Raw genomic sequence first — 18,973 nt, 5'->3', positions numbered from 1 at the left:
GGTCCTGAGTTCCTTGCTCGTGCTCTCTCTCCTTCTGCTCCTGATTTGGACCTTGAGATTTCAGTCCGGTGCTCCAATGTGGGTCTCTGTCTCTGTCTCCTTTCATCGCCTGATGAAGGTTAATATTCCGGAGGATGCCTATATGTTTTTCTTTGGGTTCTTTTTAGTGTTTGTAATCAAGTCAGGTTCTTGCAGATCTAGGTATTTGATAGTTACCTTCTTGATTTACTTTTCTCACCTAAACTGCTATGATTAGCTTTAAGAGTCCAGGGTGTGAGAGACCCACACCTTCCAGGGGCCCTCTAGCTGTGAATGTTTATTTTCTCATTCTGGAGGGTCCTGTGACCTTTCCTGGAAAGCCCAAGTTGATGGCCCGGGGAAGCCACCTTGAGGTGTAACCTGGGGCGACGAAAAGTTCTAAATGAAACACAGCCCAGTTTTTGCCACCTTCTGCTTGTTTCTGTTTTTATTGCAAACAAGCCGAATTCAGCCTAAGAGGCGCTGAGTCACCTTTGTTCTCCCACCCATCAGGCAAGATAGGGAGGGATGTGAAACAGAGTGAATAAGGCTTGGAAAGGAGCAGAGTCGGTCCAGTGCCAGGCACTCCCACGCCAGACCTGACAGACAGGCAGGGGCTAGAAGAGAACCTGGTCCTTCCCAGAGGGCTTATTTCAGGGATGAATGATGCCTCTCCAATCTGCACGTGATTCCTTGTCAAAGGTCAGGTTCTCAGACTACAGGGGAGTTTGAACCAGGATAGCTTTGAGGAAGGAACAACCTAGCCATTCACGGAGCCCGCTGTCCTCCTGGCCTAAGAAGAGGAGTGGTCACAGGGGAGCAGTGGGAAAGGATAGGAAACAGATTCCAGGTAGGGTCAGAGAAGCTGTGCCAGGCCAGGGTGTTGCGCATAGTGCACAGTCTTTTAGGAAGACAAATGGAATTAGTAGCTAGAGGGAAATGTCCTATCAACAGAAATGGGCCATTTCTCTTTGCTAGATAATAGGGCCAAGAGATCTCACACTGGAAAAAGGCATTTAAAGGCAATTACTTGGGCTAGCAAGATAACTCAGCTAGTATAGGCCCCAGTCACCAAGCCTGAAAACCAAGTTCAATCCCTAGAACTCACACAGCGGAAGGAGGGATTCCTTCAAGTCTTCCTCTTCTTGTTGAATTTGAATTAAATTCTGACAGTGCTGTTACCATGACATTTTCATCCTGACTCTAACAAATATTAGGGTCAGAAAAGATTAAAAAGAACATAATGTTTGTGTTGTATATATGTACATACAAACTGCTTTTCATGGTGAATATACCATTTTACACTCCAAGGTTCACGTCTGAATTCTACCAAACTTCCAGGGAAGACCTAATATAAACATGCTCCAGCTGTCCCACAAAATACAAAGAAGTATTTGGTCATCTAATCATGCTTTTTCATACTCTCTTGATCTGGAGGAAACGAAGGCCTCTTACTGTCAGTGTCTTTATGAGCAGGCACTCACGGAATTTCTGTGCTAAAATGGACAATGTTGTAATAAACAAGAGAAGGAAACAGGAAAAGGAATTTTAGGTGGCAAACGAAGATTCTGGTAAATGTTTGGAAACAAAAGGATATTTGGATAACAACAGCCACCCCCATAAACTCAAGGACCAGCAACCAAATAAAGGGAAGGTTAGGACACAGAAAACAGCCGCCAGCGTCCACTGAGAGGGCATTGTGTTCAGGAAACAAAATGAGCTTCTGCTATTATCTGGGTTTGATCGCAGAAACTCCTTTTATGTGCATGAATGTTGTTTGGTTCCCATGTTGGGTGCCCAAATTGTCTGACTTAAAGGAAACATGTCATCCAAAGCAAATATAAATGAGGATGACCCGAGAATATGAATTCAACTAACCCTGAGTGGTTTGTTCCACTCTGGAAGGGGTTATATGAAGTGTAGCCACAGAATAAAGAAAATCATAGATCAATACATTCAACAAATGTGTCAGTAGAGATGTTAAGTAGGTAGGCTATATCAAGTAACAATTTGCCCTAGGTGTCAAAGCGGTCAGATTCCATCCATTACCTACAGGAAGGACTAGAATGAGTTTGAGGTCAGCTAAGCTTGGCAGCACATTGCAACAGGAACTTAGTTGTGCGAATGTTAGGGTAGTTACAAAGACTAAAAGTAAAATCTACTTTTTATAGAAAAACCTAGATAGCCCATGACAGTGTTGTCTCTTTACCTGTAACTTTCCATTTTACCATAATTATGGTATTCTGCCTGGCCAATGTCAGCCTTCATCTTCCCAAGGTCAATCTGAGGAAGAAAACAGATATCATGGTCTCCTTGGGAAAGATAGATACCAAAGGAAAGAGTAGAAGACTAGATTGAACTGTGCTCGGCTGTTTCTCCTTTAGTTCCTCCAATCAATAAAATAATGCTCCCCCTCTGGGTGTGTGTGAGATTAAGTAGCAGGCAAGTGAGTGTCCTCTCACAATGAATGAGGCTGCAAGAATTTGGAAATAAGATTTTCTTGGTTATCTCTTCTCTCACTCAAAGGCTCCTCCCCAACCCAAAGGCGCTGAGCTCCCAAAGAAAAGGACTTGGGGTACTCAAGTTCCCCCAGAGTGAAACATTCTGCTGCAGACAGAAACTTCAACTAGAACACTCTCAAGCCAGCAAAGCTGGCCTGACAGCCAGTAACCAGTGAATTCACTCATCCTAGATCAATTATTTTGACTACAAGAAACAAGATTACTTGGGCTCTAAGAAATATCATCCCAGACTGGGTATGTGGTGACTTCATGTCATTAATTCCAGCACAGTCTGAGGCAGGATGATTTCCATTAGTTAGAAGCCAGCCTGAACTTAAATAGTGAGTTCTAGGCCACTGTGGATAGGAAGAGGTGAGAAAAGAAAATAAAAAGGAAATTCCATCTGAAACTAGCTTGGGGCTCTCAGGCCTGGGGAAGTCACTGAGGCTCTACTCTCATTTGATCTCAGCTCACTGGCTTTAGGAACACCTTCACTGTGGAACACTTCCTCCATGCTATGCTGGCTGATGTCAACATTGTAAGCTACATGGGTTCCATTCATCCATATCTACCAGGACCAAAAGACCTGGAAGAATATGGATTCTCCCACAGAGCTGGTCATACAGACCTCAACAGTTAAAAAAGAAAAAAAAAAAAAAACAAGCGCTTACTTGGCTTCTCCCCCAAACCTGTACTTCCCACGGCCTGTCTCACTGGAGTAGAGCCAAGGGAGGGAGAGGAAATCTGTCCTTCCGGTTGCCCCAGCTCCAAACGTAGCATCATCCTTCACACCTGCCTTTGTATCATGCCGCACCTTCTGCCCATCAGCAAATCCCTTCTGGGTCCCCTTCACAATAGTGCCAGGGCCGGCCGTGCTCAAGCCCCTGTCGTCTCTCACTGTATTACTAAGCCGGCTTTCTAACCTATTCCCCCCCTCTTCGGCACTTGATTTAGCCTTCTCACACCAAAGTCATCCTTTTCACCATAATGAAGAGCTTGTCGGTTTCCACTAGATGGATCAGTCATTGGTTAGCCACCCCCACAGGTTCTGTGCTACCATTACCCCAGCACGTCTTGCAGGCAAGTCAAATTGTAGGTTGAAGATTTTGTGGCTGGGTTGATGTTTCAGTACTACCACTGGAAATCTTGCTTGGTTACACAAGTTATGAAAACACAGGAAATAAATAATCTCCCACCAGCAAAACTAAAAGAAGGGAAGTACACACCACCGCCAACAACAACAACAACAAAATAACGGAAATTAACAATCATCAGTCATTTATATCTCTTATTAGCAATGGACTCAATTCCCCAATACAAAGACTTATTGTCTCTTTACTAGAGAGTTCTCCGACAAGTTCCATATGAAATAACCCCATTCTGACTCACCTCAACCCAATCCACGCTCATCTCCACCTAACTACTGTGTATTTATTTATGGATGGTCATCCCACCCAGCCCCACTTCTGCACCCCCAGTTCCTATAATAATACCTGGCTCGCAACTGGGGCTCCATAAATATTTGTTCAGTGAATAACTAGGCCTTTAGAGTCAGACAGACTTCAGTTGGAATGTCAGTGCTTATGTGTGCCAACTCTGAGTCCTTTAGCTGGTAACATCCTTGCTGGGACACAGTTTTTAATGTACGAAATGGGAATGATTGTAGTAATCGCATGGAGTTCTTACAGAGACGAAATGAATTACTATACGGCTTGTAGACTGTGCCTGGCACATGAAAAGCACTCATCAAGCACATCATCCATCATTGGTGTTATTATGACCATTGTCATTATTATTATTTATACAGAGGCTGAGTCACATGCCCCAGCCCAGGGTCCCACCCCAGTTTCCCCAGCCTTCCTCTCCAGCCAGAGGTGGAGTGGGTGATTTGGATGGTGGCAGCCTGCCCTATGAGTCAGCGGTGATCTTCAGCCACGCTGGGGTCCTCTGGCACAGGCTGCCTTGGCCAAGGGGCCCTTGAGTTGAGTCATCGGGGCTGCGATTCCAGCTGGAGGATGCTTTGGCAGAGGAGTTTGGCTGGCAGAGTTTGACCTCCTAGGTCCTTCCAGGAAGAGACTGGGCACCTGCCCCATGAAGCTCTCAGATACTAACACCGTGCTAACATTAAACCTATCTGCTAGTGCAGCATGCAAAAGAGCCAGATGAGTAAATGGGGGAGGGATAAGAAGGAGAAAAGTTGCCTTTGATAACCTGGTTCATGCTAGAGTCCTAGTATAGAAGGCAGGTCACAGGGCTCTGAATTCAAGCTGTATGACCTCAAATAAGCCCTTTTCTTGTCTGGGCCTTGTCTGTGAAGTGTGAAGGACAACATGGCCCTTTCACAGTTCCACCAGGATTTTCTGAGTTACCTTTTCCCTTACTGTGACAAAATGTTTGACAGAAGCAACTTACAGGAAGAGAGTTTATTTTAGCTCAGTTTAGTTATCCCCAATCATTGTAGGAGGATGGGTTTGCCATAGCTCACTGTTAATTGCCCCACCACCCAGTCATGGTGGGTGTCTTAGTTACCATTCTATTACTGTGAAGAGACACCATGACCAAGGCAGCTCTTATAAAAGAAAGCATTTCATCGAGAGCGGGCTGATGGTTTCAAAAGGTTAATCCGTGGTCATCATGGTGGGAAGCATGGTGGCAGAAATGCAAGAACAGGGCTGAGAGCTTATATCCCTCTGAGTCCTCAAACCCCATCCCCAGTGACACACCTCCTGCAACAAGGCCACGCCTTCTGCAACAAGGCCCTGCCTCCTAAACCTTTCCAACAGTTCTGCTCCCTGAGGACCAAGCATTCCAATAACATGAGCCTGTAGGAGCCATTCTCCTTCAAACCACGCAGTGGAAAAGGCTTGGCAGCTGAGGCTCAGTCCCTAGCAGTGGAGCTCAAAGCACGGTTACATCTCAGTGGGTCAAGAAACAGAGAGAGCTCAGAGGAGGAGCCAGGTGTTCCACATCCTCCATCTAGGCTCCATCTCCTAAAATTTCTGAGACTCCCCCCAAAACAGTGCCACCAGCTGAGGAATAAGTGTTCAAATAAACATGTGAGGTTGTGGGAGATGGTTTTCCTTCACAGCATGAGAACACATACTATCTTCCAGTCCCAAGTCCTTTATGAAGCCTTCTCGGATCCACCCCACAAAGTCCCAGCCTTCAGTAACCTTTTTAGAAGGGGAGAAGAATTTCTCCTCTCTTATGTTCCTAACTCTCCCACCCCCCAGAAAGGAAAGGCATCAATTTAGTCCTTTCTTCTCTCCTCCCTCCCTCCTTCCTTCCTTTCTTCCTTCTCTTCAACAGTAAATATTTATTGGGCATACTGTGTTGTGTCATGGATGTGCAGACCATGGTCTAGTAGAAAAAGTTAGCAATTGCAAGATCTTCAGAAATGAAACACAATGTTCATTGGGATTTCTTGGAATAGTTACGAAGTGGTCAAGATATAAGTAATTTTTAAACTACTTAGCTTTAATCCCTTCATAAATTAAACTGGTATCTTTTGGTTAAAGAATGCTTTTTTAAAACTGCCTAAATTGGTTAAGACACACCCAGAAAGTTTGGGAATCGTTGACTTAGGGCTTTTATAACTCCTGTATGTCTCTCCTAGCTTTGTATCTTTGGGGTCTTCTAAGCTCAAGGACTGATTCTGAGCTAAAGTATGAGTATAGGCTGACAGTAATGTTACATGGAATCTATGTAACAGGAAGAAGGGAGAGACTGTACATATTCATGTATGTATAGGTGCACATACATGTGGAGGGCAGAGATCAACCTCTGAATCCATTTCTCAACTGCAGTACAAAATATCTGTAGCTAGGTAATTTGTTTAAAATAAAAAGTCCCTGCAAGCCTAAGGCTTCAAAAGCCATATACTGAGCTGATGACTCCTGATGGGAGGAATTCATGGCTAGGGAGCAGGGAGCTGCCCCTGCTGTTCTTTCCAGAGCCAACCAGAGTCACAAAAGAAGGGCATTAACCCCTGCCTACAGAATCTGAAGGAACAGTCCCGCAGAGTCTCATCTCCAGATGCTGACCTTTGGTTCACGGGTCACTTGACCACCACAACCCTTTCAGGGCATCTCCTCTAGTGAGCCAATCATCCCCTCCTAGGCTGCACATCTCATATACCTTCCTAGTAGCACAGTGAGGACCAGGCTGCCCACCTATGAGCCATTGGGAGGACACCATCAAAATATGTGAGCTTTGCCTTTTGAGCCTAGATACACGGTGATTCTGGCCACTTCCAGTGGCTCCAGTGCTCCTCTGCAGATGGCCTGGAGGGATCCACACCAGTTCATCAAGCCCCATCCCATAGCACAGAGTTCCTTAGTTCTGCTGGGGTCCCACTGAAGCGCTCAGCAACTCAGCAACCGTGGGGTTGAGCAGCAGCACACCTTGTTCTCTGCGTAGTCTTTTCTCTCCCACTTCCAGAGCCATCTTGTCCACGTACTTGTTTGGTACACAGCCCTCTCTGTCCCAGCACACACTGGGATGTGATACCTTTGTCTCCTCTGCTCAGCTCCGAGATGGGAGGGACCCACTTTTCATCTCCTTGAGTGAGCATATTCATATTCTATTTCCAGTGAAGTGCAAAGAAGTCTTACCAGCAGGTGACTTCTTTGGGCTCATTGGATGAGACCTTTATCTTTTTCCAGATTTTCTTTTCTATTGTAGCCCTTGTTCAATCATATATGTGTAATATATTTTCAACTACAGAAGTGCACCTTATGAAAGGTGGATCAAAGTGGTTACAAAATTCCATTCCCTTGATAACTTAAAAGCAGCTTTCCCTGAGTGGTGCTTTAAGGAAAAGACAGGAGGATATGAGATGCTTTGGAACGAGCCGTGGAAAAAGAAAGCTCACGTTGAGCTGCAAGATAGCCCTGTCAGCAAAGGGCTTGCTTTGCAAGCATGAGGATCTGAGTTCAATCCCCAGGACCCACATTAACAAATAATAATAAATAAGTGAAGTATGGTAGTGCCTGTTTGTGACCTCAGCACTGGGAAGATCTAGAGACAGACAGATCCCTGGAACTCTGGCCAGCCAGCTCAACCTACCTGGTGAGTTCCAGAGAAAAAGACTCCTTCTCAAAATAACAAGGTTGAGGAAGGATATCTGAAGCTGTCTTCTAGCCTCTGTGTACCTCCACACTGATGAACACATGCATGTACACACACAGAGACACAGACAAACACAAAAACACTCATACACATATACATGCACACACACATGCACACATGCATGCACAAACAGACTCACGCTGAAACTGTAGACTCTACATAATAGTATCTGCAAGATGGGGCCTTTGAGAGGTTTGCTTGAGTGTAGAAGGATAGGACCTTCCTACTGAGTTTAATATTCCTTTAAGAGGAGCCACTGGAGAGAGCCTGTTCCCACTCTCTTCCTGTGAGAACCCAGCAAGAAGGCAAGGAACTGCAAGCCCTCACCAGAACCAGCCACGCCAGCCCTGTTTTGGACCATAATACGCAAGGTTCTGTTATTGCAACTGGAACAGAGGGGGACCAGAGGTGTCTGCAGTGTAAGACTGCAGTCACTGGAGAACCCCTGGGTGGTAGTCACGGCTGCCTCTTCCCCAGGGAAAACGTGGAAGGATGCCGTTTTGCTTGTGTTGCAGGAATGGCTGTGATTCCTCTAGACGTTCTAGATGAACTGGATCATGCTTGACCCAAGTTGCTTTTTTTACTGTTGTTTGCCACTCACAAAGAAGGGCCCACACCCTCTGCCAGACTTGGCCATTTGCCCTTTTAACCTCCTTCTGACTATAATTTTATATCCTCGCCTCTTTTGTCTTCTTTCCGTCCTACTTGTTCTTAAATTTTTATTATAGAAGTTCTCAAGCACGCACAGAAGAGGAGAAAATAATCAGTCTTCGGCTTCCACCAGAATCCTTTCATGGTCAATTTTGCTTCACAGACACACCCTCATTTCCTCTCAAACATTAGATACTTTTTCATTTTTAAAACCCAAGATCTGTTTCTCATACAATTCCTCCTTCTGAAGTATGTGATTCACTGGAGTTACTTTGGTCTTGGTGTTTGCTCAACGGAGAGCCGTGAGCACCCTTGAACTCTATGTTCATGCTCCTTCCCCATCAGAAGTCACTACCAACCCCGCCCCCCCCATCGCCTCGGTCCTGGCAGCCACCCTTCCTCTTTCTGTGTCTATGGTTCTCTGGATTGTTTCAAAGCAAATCCCAGATAGCATGTCATTTTACCAGAAATAGCTCTGAATGTATTTTTAACACATAAAGGCTCCTTTTTGCTGTAACATCGCCGAATGCCACTATTCCACCTAAAACCTAATAATCCACAATCTTAACATACAGTGAGTGTTCAAAAGCTCCCCTTTTCATTTGGATCTTTTGTTTGGCCAATTTTGTGATTGTTGTTGTTTTAAATAAGTCTTGCTATGTAACCCTAACTGACCTGGTACTCACTGTGCAGCCCAGTTTGGCCTTAATTCTTCCTCAGCCTTCCAAGTACTGGGATGACAGGCATGCACCACCATGTTTGTAGCCCACTTGTTCTGGCTGTAGCCAAACAAAGCCTGAATTCTCACAGCTAGCATGACTATACCAGCCCCTCTTCTTCTGTTCTTACTGGGTTTTTTTTTCTATGTCATTTAGTTATTGGTTGGAAAATGGGTACTTTTTCTATAGCATTTCCTACATTCCAAGTTTAGCTGGTAGCATCCCATGAAGATGTCACTGTCTTCCCTGGGAGCTGGGCAGGTAGATCCCGAGATGCCATGCAAGTCAGGTTCTGAGATGAAAAGAGTACACTCCTTGAGTGGGTAAGGACATTATCTCGCATGGTACCTGAGACACAGCCCTGTCTGAGGAGTTCTCTCTCTTGTGAAGCTGACCTGTGAGTTCAGGTTTTGTCTTCATGCCCCAAACCTTAGGACGTTTCCAGAAATCCTTCCTGAACAGTCTGGGCATCTACCACTGTTGCCCTGGTGCACTGTTGCTAGGCTTTGCCAAAGGATGCTCTCCTTGGTCCCCACCCCTCCATGTAGTATCAGAAAAAACGATTTCTTCATCCTTTTACTAGCCCAGTTTTCAGAATAATGATGTGTCTTAGTTAACTCCAAAGGTAACCATCACTTATTTTTAAGTCATGGATTTTTTAACAATTCGATGTATTTAAATCTGTTGAATTTTGTTATTTTTTTGGCACTCAAATGATCCATTTTTGGTTTCTAGAAATTGTTCAGGAAGACTCATGATCTTGATTTGACTGCTTCTTTCTGCTTGCCATGATGAGATGCTTCCGGCTCACCACATATTTTTACCTAAATCCTGGGGTCAGCCGTGGCTCCTTTCAAGATAACAACATTTTTCTAAGGACCATCATCAAAATGCTAAGCATGTTTGTTGCTATTTTGCTGGCTACTTCTTCTAGGTCTTTTCGAGGGCATAGGAAAAAGTAGAACATAAATCTACACTGACATTTTCAATTCAAATTTTAGATAAGAGAGATTTAATTTAATTTCTATGTTTTTCAAATTGTATTTCTTTTTCACTTAGGGTTAGGGATATAACTGGGAGGTGTAGCACTTGGCAGACATGGGAGCAGGAAAAGAAGGAGGAAGGAGGGGGGAGAGGAAAAGAGGGAGGGATAGCAGGAGGTAGTGAGGGGAAGGGAGGATCTCTACTCCTAATAATGCTGACATTATTGTCATCTTGGAGCTTTTCAAATAGCATTTCCATTATCATTCCCACAATGTAGTCATTAAATATCCATCTATATACATACACAGATTCCTTATTCATTTTTTAAGAATTTGTTACATACCTTCCACCAAGGACATACAGTTTCTGCTCTGTTAAATTGCTGTTGTTCAAGTTAAACAAATATTTATGAACCATGTCCTTGTGCCAATTATTGATTAGGCAGCAAGGCAGATGGCATTTTCTTCTTTAACGTCCTCCAAATGTAAGCTGCCTCTAGATCATTTTAGTGCCTTAAAACGTCTTAAACTCCATGGACCCCAGAACCACTCAGCATATTCTCTGTGCCCCTCCCTCCATCGGGAATGCATCTGTACAAACAAGTGCTCAGTTCCTAGCCTGCATGGCTCACCACACACACGCACGCACACACACTTCGCTCAGACCTCTGTTCAAACTTGACTTCATCCATCATCTGGGTGGTTCCTCTTCTCACCCAGCATCCATCCCTCATCCACCGCACCCTGCTTTATCTTACTCCACAACATCCTCTCCCCGTTTTCTATCACGCCACTAACAGTTTGTTGGCTTAAACAACTGTGTGTCAGCCTCCTGTTACTATCAAAAAAAAATTCCTGAGATAATCAACTTTAAAAGAGCAAAGGCCATTCTGCCTCACAGTTGTGGATGTTTCAGGCCTTGGCTGTTTGGGCTTGTAGTGAAGCAGTGCATTGTGGTAGGAGGGTGCGAGAGAAAGCTACTCACCTGGTGGTGATCAGGAAACAAACAGGGAAATGAAGGAGCTGGGATTCCAATATCCTTTCCATGACACACCACAGTGACCTAAAGTCCTCCCACTAGGCCACGTTATAAAGGTCCTACCACCTCCCAATAGCACCCTAGGCTGAGGAGGAAACCTTTAACACAGGGGTCTTTGGTGAAATTTGTGATTCAGTTGATAGCTATAAACATCTGTAACCATTCAGGGAGAACAATAGGGACTTAACTGATTGTTTAATGACTAAATTAACACACACACACACATAGTATTTGCAAGAACCCATGAGGGATTGGTTCTGTCGCAAAAGACACCAAATTCACAGCTCCTCACATTCTTCATCGTGATGGTTAATGCTGTCAACTTTTTTTTTAATATTTATTTATTTATTATGTATACAATATTCTGTCTGTGTGTATGCATGCAGGCCAGAAGAGGGCACCAGACCTCATTATAGATGGTTGTGAGCCCACCATGTGGTTGCCGGGAATTGAACTCAGGACCTTTGGAAGAGCAGGCAATGCTCTTAACCACTGAGCCATCTCTCCAGCCCCCTAATGCTGTCAACTTGACAGAGTCTAGGGTCGCAGGAAGATGGACATCTGGGCATGGCCGGGTGGGCTATTTCCATTAAGTTTATTGATGTGGGAAGCCCTTTCTTAAGGGTGGGTGGAGTTATTCCCTCTTCAGTGAACCCTGAACTGTAAGGAGAAAGCAAGCTAAGCGCTAAGAGGCGCCCATTGCTGTCTAGGTATGGCTATGGACATGACCTGAGCAGCTGCTTTCTCAGGACTGTGTACCTTGAACCGTGAGCCAGAGGTAACCCTTTCTCCCTTAAGTTGCCTCTGCCAGGGCATTTTATCAGTAGGAATAAAGACTAAGACATTAGTAAAATATTTTTATGCTGGCACATAGCACACACATTTATACACCCCTGCATACTTTTAACCACTTCTACTTATCATATATAAGATGATATATATACTTTGTAAATCATTGTTGTTGTTTAAATAATAATGACAAAAAAGGTTTTATGTATTTAGTAGGAACAGAATTTTCGGCCAAATATTTTCAAGCTACAGTTGGGTAAAATTAGGACTCAAAACCCTTAGCTAAGAGGGTATAACAGTGTTTATGACAAGAGGTACTGGTCTGAAGTATGGGTGTACAAGAGAGGCAGGAGCCTGGCTGTTCTTATCTATGGGACTTGATACCTGTTAACTGCCTTGCCTCTACTAATGCAGCTTAACCCAGTATTTGTCCTGCTGAGATGCATATGGAGCTACATGCCTCTAGATAATTCTAGATAATGAAATCCTGAAAGTCCACATCTCTCCTTGGACTTGGATGACTGGCTATTCCAGTTCCAGAGGACAGTTTTGCACTTTCCCAGTCAGTGTTTAGCTCCTGTGTTCTCATCCATCTTCCCAACTCATTCTGTTAACCGTTGCTCTCAGCTCTACGTCACTCTTGATCTTGGTGGACCTTTCTCAGACCGGTTTTCAGCCACTCCTTAAGTTACTTCTCTGAACTTTGCTTTTCTTAATTCTTATCTGAGATAGTAACTACGTTGTAAGAAGTTTATGATTTTTAATTAAATTATAATAATTGTCCAAGGACTTCCCTAGCATAAGGCCTACCACATTCTAGGGGCTCAATAGAAGTTGGTTTACTTTAATTGGATAGTTGTTGAGGGGTTTTGCTGGTATAGAACCATAGGTAAACACTTCATTTTCTACCATCATTCCTTCAGTGGCAAGATTACCTCCCTCCCCCACACTTATCCAGATCCCATTTCACCTCTTTGCTGTGTAGGATCATGAAAGCTGAGGCTCATTGCAGAGGTCCAAGATCACAGTAAATGTTATTTAAATATGTATATGTATTTGTTGGTCTTGTTGCTCTAGCTTCTCAGTAATGGACTAGGGAGTAGGGATCTCAGGTCACATGGGGACTGGCTGTAAACTTTCTAGTCCCACCCCTACAAAAATATGTTTACATATTTAAATAGCATCTACTGTGTTCCTGGACCACGGCAGCCTCATGTCAGCCAGCTAATTTGCATATCCAGAAGGCTTTACAACCTCCTTAAGCTGGAGACTGAGGGTGCAAACACACGCGCTTGTAGGGAGGACACTTCCTATTCAACACACCGCGTTACTCTAAGCAAACGGCCAAAGGCAAACTCCTGAGGATTGGATGGTGATTAGACTTACTCATTCGTATGACCACATAATTAAAAAGTAAAATGAGTCAAATGGAGGAAGCATCTCTAAAAACTGACAATGAAGTGACTCAACAATATATCACATGGTGGCTTACACACAGGATTATTTCAAGTAACCATGGGAATCACTGCTTTTCTAGGTTGGGTTTTTTTTTTTTTTTTTTTTTTTGCTGAGTTAACTTTTTTTTTAGCCTGTAACCCTCAGCACCACAATCCGTCTCCGTCATCATCTTCACATAGATGAAGAGCAGACACAGGCAGAGGTCAAGACCACCCACTTGGACCATTCATTCATTCTTAAGCCAAAACATAGTAAAACAAGATAGAGGCTCTTGAAGAAGGAGTAGCTGCCAGGACCATCACAAGCCCCAAACTCATTGGAGATATCTGAGCACATCCTTTGGGGATGGAGATCATCCTCCTGTCCCGTGCTGGAGTTTCAGGTCTTCAGACTTCCTGCTGGAAGAGTCTGACTGGAATCCTGGCCCTTCTGCAGTTCCTCTTGCTCTCTTTGGATGCTTTCCCTCCTAGTTTCTCCTCAAGACGGCGTGTGTGTGCACACACTCACACGCACACACGTGTGCACATGTGTATACATATACACTTGCACATGAGAGAAGAAAGGCACTTTTACAGGCAGTCAGGGACAGGCAGGGGAAACCCTGAGCATCAGTATGGTGGAGATGGTGTGCAGGAGGGACAGAGGGGTCACAGAAGACAGAGAGCAGGGGGAGCCTAACAATGAGAGAGGGAAAGACAAGTTGAAGAGGAAAGAGAGAACGGGGTGAAAGGAGCAACCGTAAGAAACAAATTAGACAAGAAGATGGAGCATGATAACAAAGGGAGAGAAAGATGTTCAGAGGGGAGGAAAGATGGGGTGAGGAAGGAAGACGTGAGAAGGCAGAGAGAGGCAGGGAGGGGAGACAAGAGCAGGGGTGCAGGCGAGAGGGGGAGGGGAGGCTGCATCTCCGCGGTTGTTGTCTGGCCCCACACTCTGGGCAGCACATGGGTCCCCTTGCATCACAGTTCATTTGGGCCTTCCTTGTTTTTATCACATCTTTGGGAAACCTTGGAGACTTCCAGCCAGTAAATCGGGCAGAGTACCAAGTTTCCCTGTTCGGGGCCCAGCTCTACCTCCCACAGCTGTGTTTCTCATGGCCCTCGACACCCTCCATCCCTGGCCCAAGGACCATCCCAGAGCCCTCTCCAGAATCCCTGATTCTATTTCATCCGCAGGAATGTCTTACAGAAGCTATAACCCTCTAACAGGGTCGATCCAGCCTAGACACCCGAAAGACTTCATTTTATAAAAAGACATACTTGTACAGTCTGGGTCTGGGGAGATGGGTCCATGGTTAAGCTCTCACCATGAGGACTAGAGTTCAGATCCCCAGAACCCCCATAAGTGGTGGGTGAGCATGGCAGCCTGCCTGTAATTCCATCAAGAAGCTCCTCCTTGAAGGCAGAGATGGGAAAGCCCTGAGAAAGTTGGCTAGCAAGACAGCTGTGTGGGTGAGCTCTGGCTCGATCAAAAGACTTCTGTGAATAATGTGGACCATGACTGAGGATGCTTCATAGCACCAACTGTGGGCTTACACACACAGCCCTGATGGAAAAAATGTACACCCCCAAAGCACACTTTCTTTCGTTCTCTGACTCACTGATGTCTTCCACTGCCATGATACTCTCCCGACTCTAAGTTCTAGTCTCCCTCCAGCTTCTTACATTCATTCCAGAAAACACCTTTTAACACCTACACTGTGCCTCACATGAATATTATGACTTTGAACAAAAATCATTGTCCATCCCCAAGAAAATCAGCATCTAAAGGGAGGTAGGCACAGAAGACCCAGGGCAGGGCCAGGATTTTTATTTTTGAAACCCCAGCATTGTACAGTCTAGGGAACCCTCTGTAACAAAAAGAAAGGAAGAGAAAAAAGAAAAGAAATAAAAAGAAAGGCAAAGAAAAGAAAAGAAAGATCAGCCTGTTGCTAGGGACATTTGACTCTTTTGAAAGAACCCAGAAAGAGTTATGCCAGCTCTGGAGGGGGCAGGATGAGTGACACTCCCCCCTCCCCAACTATTCAGACAGGAAGTTGGGCTGACATACTGGCTCACTGATTAAGCTATAATTATCGATACTTTCCCTTTTGGTTCTCTTTTGTCCCCAATATGAACAAAATCCCAGGTGCACTTTAAGGTTTAGATTGTGATTGAGATAAAGTCTAATTGTCAAAACAAACTAGAAGTTTCTGTTTCCCCTAATGGAACTGGGTAAAAAGGAACCCAGGGCTGGTATGGAGCCTCCCTGGTTTCGAGGGGCCGGTTTCCTTCCACCATGTGAATCATCCACTTCTTATCCATGAAGCCAGTGGTGGGCCACATCCCAGCCGACAGGAAAAGGACGAGAGCGAGGGAAAGCCAGCCCTGAGGGTCAGTCCCACTTTTCCCCTGTTCCATCCAGACTGCCGTTGTGCTCAGCACTCTGGGGCTTCTACCTGCCTCTGGTCCAGCGTTAGAATATTCAACTGACAATGTGAAGAAGCCAGGAAGAAGACCAGTCTAGACAAGTAGCGCCCTTGTGGCCACCTGGAAGGGGCACTCCACCCTGTTTTCCACAGACTCTAGGATTTAGCTTCTGCAGTGCCTTTAGGCCACTGTCACAGAGCCTTGACCTTGTACCCCACCCTTGGTCTAGGGAGCTCTCTTGAGACCTCTTTCTTACTGCAAGACACCACCCTGTGGTCCTGGCCTCAACCCAGTAAACAGGGCATGTGTCTCCCACAAGCTTCTGAACTACAAAGCCAACCTGTCCACTTCATGCACATATCCAAACACACACTCGTACACACTACTCTATACACACCAGGTATAAACACAGTAAATACCAATGAATGTACAAAAACATACCATACATGGAGCATCCACTAAATACATGCAAACACAACACATGCATGCACACAGGCACACACACACACACCACGTGTTTCTAACTGGTTTCTCTGTTGCCCACCACACTTTCCCATTCAACCCCTTACACAACTGAGTGATTGTTCTGAAAACACAAATTAAGGCACTTGCTCCTTTAAATACCAATCTCTTTCTGTGACATCTGGACCTTCTGCCTGAAACCTGCGCATCTGATCAAAGCTAGCAGGACCTGTTCCCTAGGATACCATCCAACCATTGTCCCCACTTTCCTATCCCCAGCAACCAGGTGACCAGCTATTCTTCCCGAGAGGCCCTAATGTTCCCTATGACCCCCACCCCACATCGCCAGCCAGCCACATATTCTGAATGTATATTCATGGTAGTGTATGCCTTTAATCTAGCACAGCACTCAGGAGGCAGAGACAGGAGGATCTCCACAAATTTGAGGTCAATCTAATCAACATAGGGAACATTAGGACAACAATAGGGAGACCCTTTGTCCAAACAAAATAAAAGTATTAATCATTCTGAACCCCTTCAGAGCTCACCTGTTCTCTCAAGAGCCCCTGCCTTCCCAGCTAGAACTGGCCCCTTCCTCTTCTGTTCCTTGGGAAAGCAGGTAGTGGGATTGTTCACCTCCTGCGTCTATGTCCCTGCAAGTCAGGTGACCTTCTCTTTGATGGAGCACCTTGTCCTGGTCTGGGCAGCCACACTCACATGTCCTCCTTGCCCCACAGATCAAAGTAGAAAACCAGCATGACTACCAGGACATCACTAGTGTGGTGGCCATGGCCAAAACCTATGCCACCACTGAAGCCTTTATCGACTCCAAGTATGACATCCGCATACAGAAGATTGGATCCAACTACAAGGCATACATGTGAGTCAGTGGGCAGGGACTGGGAGGAAGGTGGGAGTGGCCTGCTTCTACCATGATGCTGTGTTTGTTTGTCCTTTGCTTCTGTTGCAACTTAGCCCGATAGACCTCTCTATAAAGGTGTGTGTGTGTGTGTGTGTGTGTGTGTGTGTGTGTGTGTGTGTGTGTAGATTTGTGCAAATCAAGGAGTCCTTGCTGAAGGGTTGAAATTCTCTTCGGTATGAAGCTGCATGGCCTGGTGTGTATGGAAAAGCAATCTGTTATTTTCTGGAACCTACAAGACTCGTTAGGAAGTCACGCCAAATTCTCTGGTTGCAAACAACAAAAACTGCTTCTGAATACTACATGTTTTGTTTTTAAGTAAATTCACTAGAAAATCATGGGTAATTGGAAATGTAAAAAACAAACCAAAATCCTGCTAAATTGCTGATTTCGGAAGCACTGGGATTCAGGGTAGCCCCGTGTACATAGCAGTGTGCGTGGTTGATGCTCACGGGGCCGATGGATGAAGAATTCACTAGAGTCTTTTTGGAGCACTTATTTCAGAGTGTGATCTGTCGCTTCCATTTTGGTTGGAGGCAGAAAACCACTATGGCAAATCCAAGCAGGAAGGCAGGCAAGCTGAGCAAGATCAGGGCCGGGCAGAAGTGGAGGTGCTGCCTCTAAAGGAAGAGCTATGAATGCCAGGTGACACAGGCAGCCCCCTGCATTTGCTTCAAGGTGAGCCGGCAAATGAAGAGCTAACCTGGGACTGAAGCCATCTGTTTCAGTGGGACTCTAGAGCAGGAGGAAAGGCTGTCTCTGGAAGAGGTCTTACCTGTGTCTGGGTCTCTGTGCCCCTCACTTTGGAATGTTGTTCCTGGTCCCACTTCCAGTGGGGAGACCCAACAGTCAGTTTTATGTAGCACCGACTGTGAGCACAGCTCCATATCAGGAAACTGCAGTGATCAGCCATGGACAGTTGGACAGTCTGTCTATCCGTGTGCTGTCTATCTGTGCAGCATAGCTTTTGCCTGAGAATCCTGTGGGCAAGCCAAGCTGTCACCTGCTTCTGTTAAGATGTCAAGTCAATCAAAGCTGTGCCTATTCGCGAATGCATTGTCTGCCATGACCTTTTGCTACCTGGATTGCCATTGGAAAAACATATCTTTGTGTAAAGGGCCAGGTAGAGACCAGGGAGATAGGTCATAAAGACCTGAGTACGATTCCCAGCATCCATCTAAAAAGATGTGATGGTGCATGATTATAATCCCAGCCTTGGGGAGAATCCTTGGGGCTCACTACCCAGACAATCTAACATAGTTAGCAAGCCCCAGGTCACAGTGAGAGACTCTGTCTCAAAAACCAAGGTCAATGGTTCCTGATGAACAACACCAAGATTGACCTCTGGCTTCCATGCTCACTCACATACACACGTGTGTGTTTGTGTGTGTGTGTGTGTGTGCGATTTTAAATAGGTCTGAGTGGGATTGGTTCAATGAGTAAAGCATTTTGTTTGCAAGCAAAAATCTGAGTTCAATCTCCAGATCCCACATAAAAGTATGAGGTATGAGGCTGGGTGTGGTGGTGAACACCTTCAATTTCAGTATTTGGGGGGCAAGTGGATCTCTGTGAGTTGGAAGCCAGCCTGGTCTACATAGTAAGTTCCAGGATACCAGAGTTGCATAGTGAGGCCCTTTCTCAAAACACAAAAGTAATAGGTATGGTCATAAGCTATTGTAATCCAAACACTCTGGGGTTCCTTGAACCAGCAAGTCTATTCTAATTGGTGATCTCCCGGCCAATAAAAGACCTTGTTGCAAAGGAGATAGATTTCTGAGGATGACACCCAGGGTTCCCCCAGCCTCAACAAGTATGATATGTGTGTGTGTGTATAAGTGTATATATGTGTATGTGTGTGTGTGTGTGTGTGTGTGTGTGTGTGTGTGTGTGTATATA

The 18,973-nt window shown here is 45.2% G+C and overlaps 1 protein-coding gene across 3 annotated transcripts in view; it reads left to right on the top strand.

Moving 5' to 3' along the window:
- Syn3 (synapsin III) overlaps positions 1 to 18,973 on the top strand; it is a 389,669-nt gene that overhangs the window by 348,075 nt on the left and 22,621 nt on the right. For all 3 annotated transcript variants that reach the window (XM_050145613.1, XM_050145611.1, XM_050145612.1), the window contains one exon: positions 16,896 to 17,038. In XM_050145613.1, the coding sequence (XP_050001570.1) occupies positions 16,896 to 17,038 (143 nt within the window). The remainder of the gene's footprint in view (positions 1 to 16,895; positions 17,039 to 18,973) is intronic.

The sequence above is a fragment of the Alexandromys fortis genome, unplaced genomic scaffold (assembly GCF_014885135.2).
Source record: "Alexandromys fortis isolate MF-2015 unplaced genomic scaffold, M_Fortis_MF-2015_v1.1 scaffold_50, whole genome shotgun sequence".
Lineage (NCBI taxonomy): Eukaryota > Metazoa > Chordata > Mammalia > Rodentia > Cricetidae > Alexandromys > Alexandromys fortis.
The sequence above is the reverse complement of the archived record's forward strand: the minus strand, read 5'-3'. Positions and strand labels throughout refer to the sequence as shown.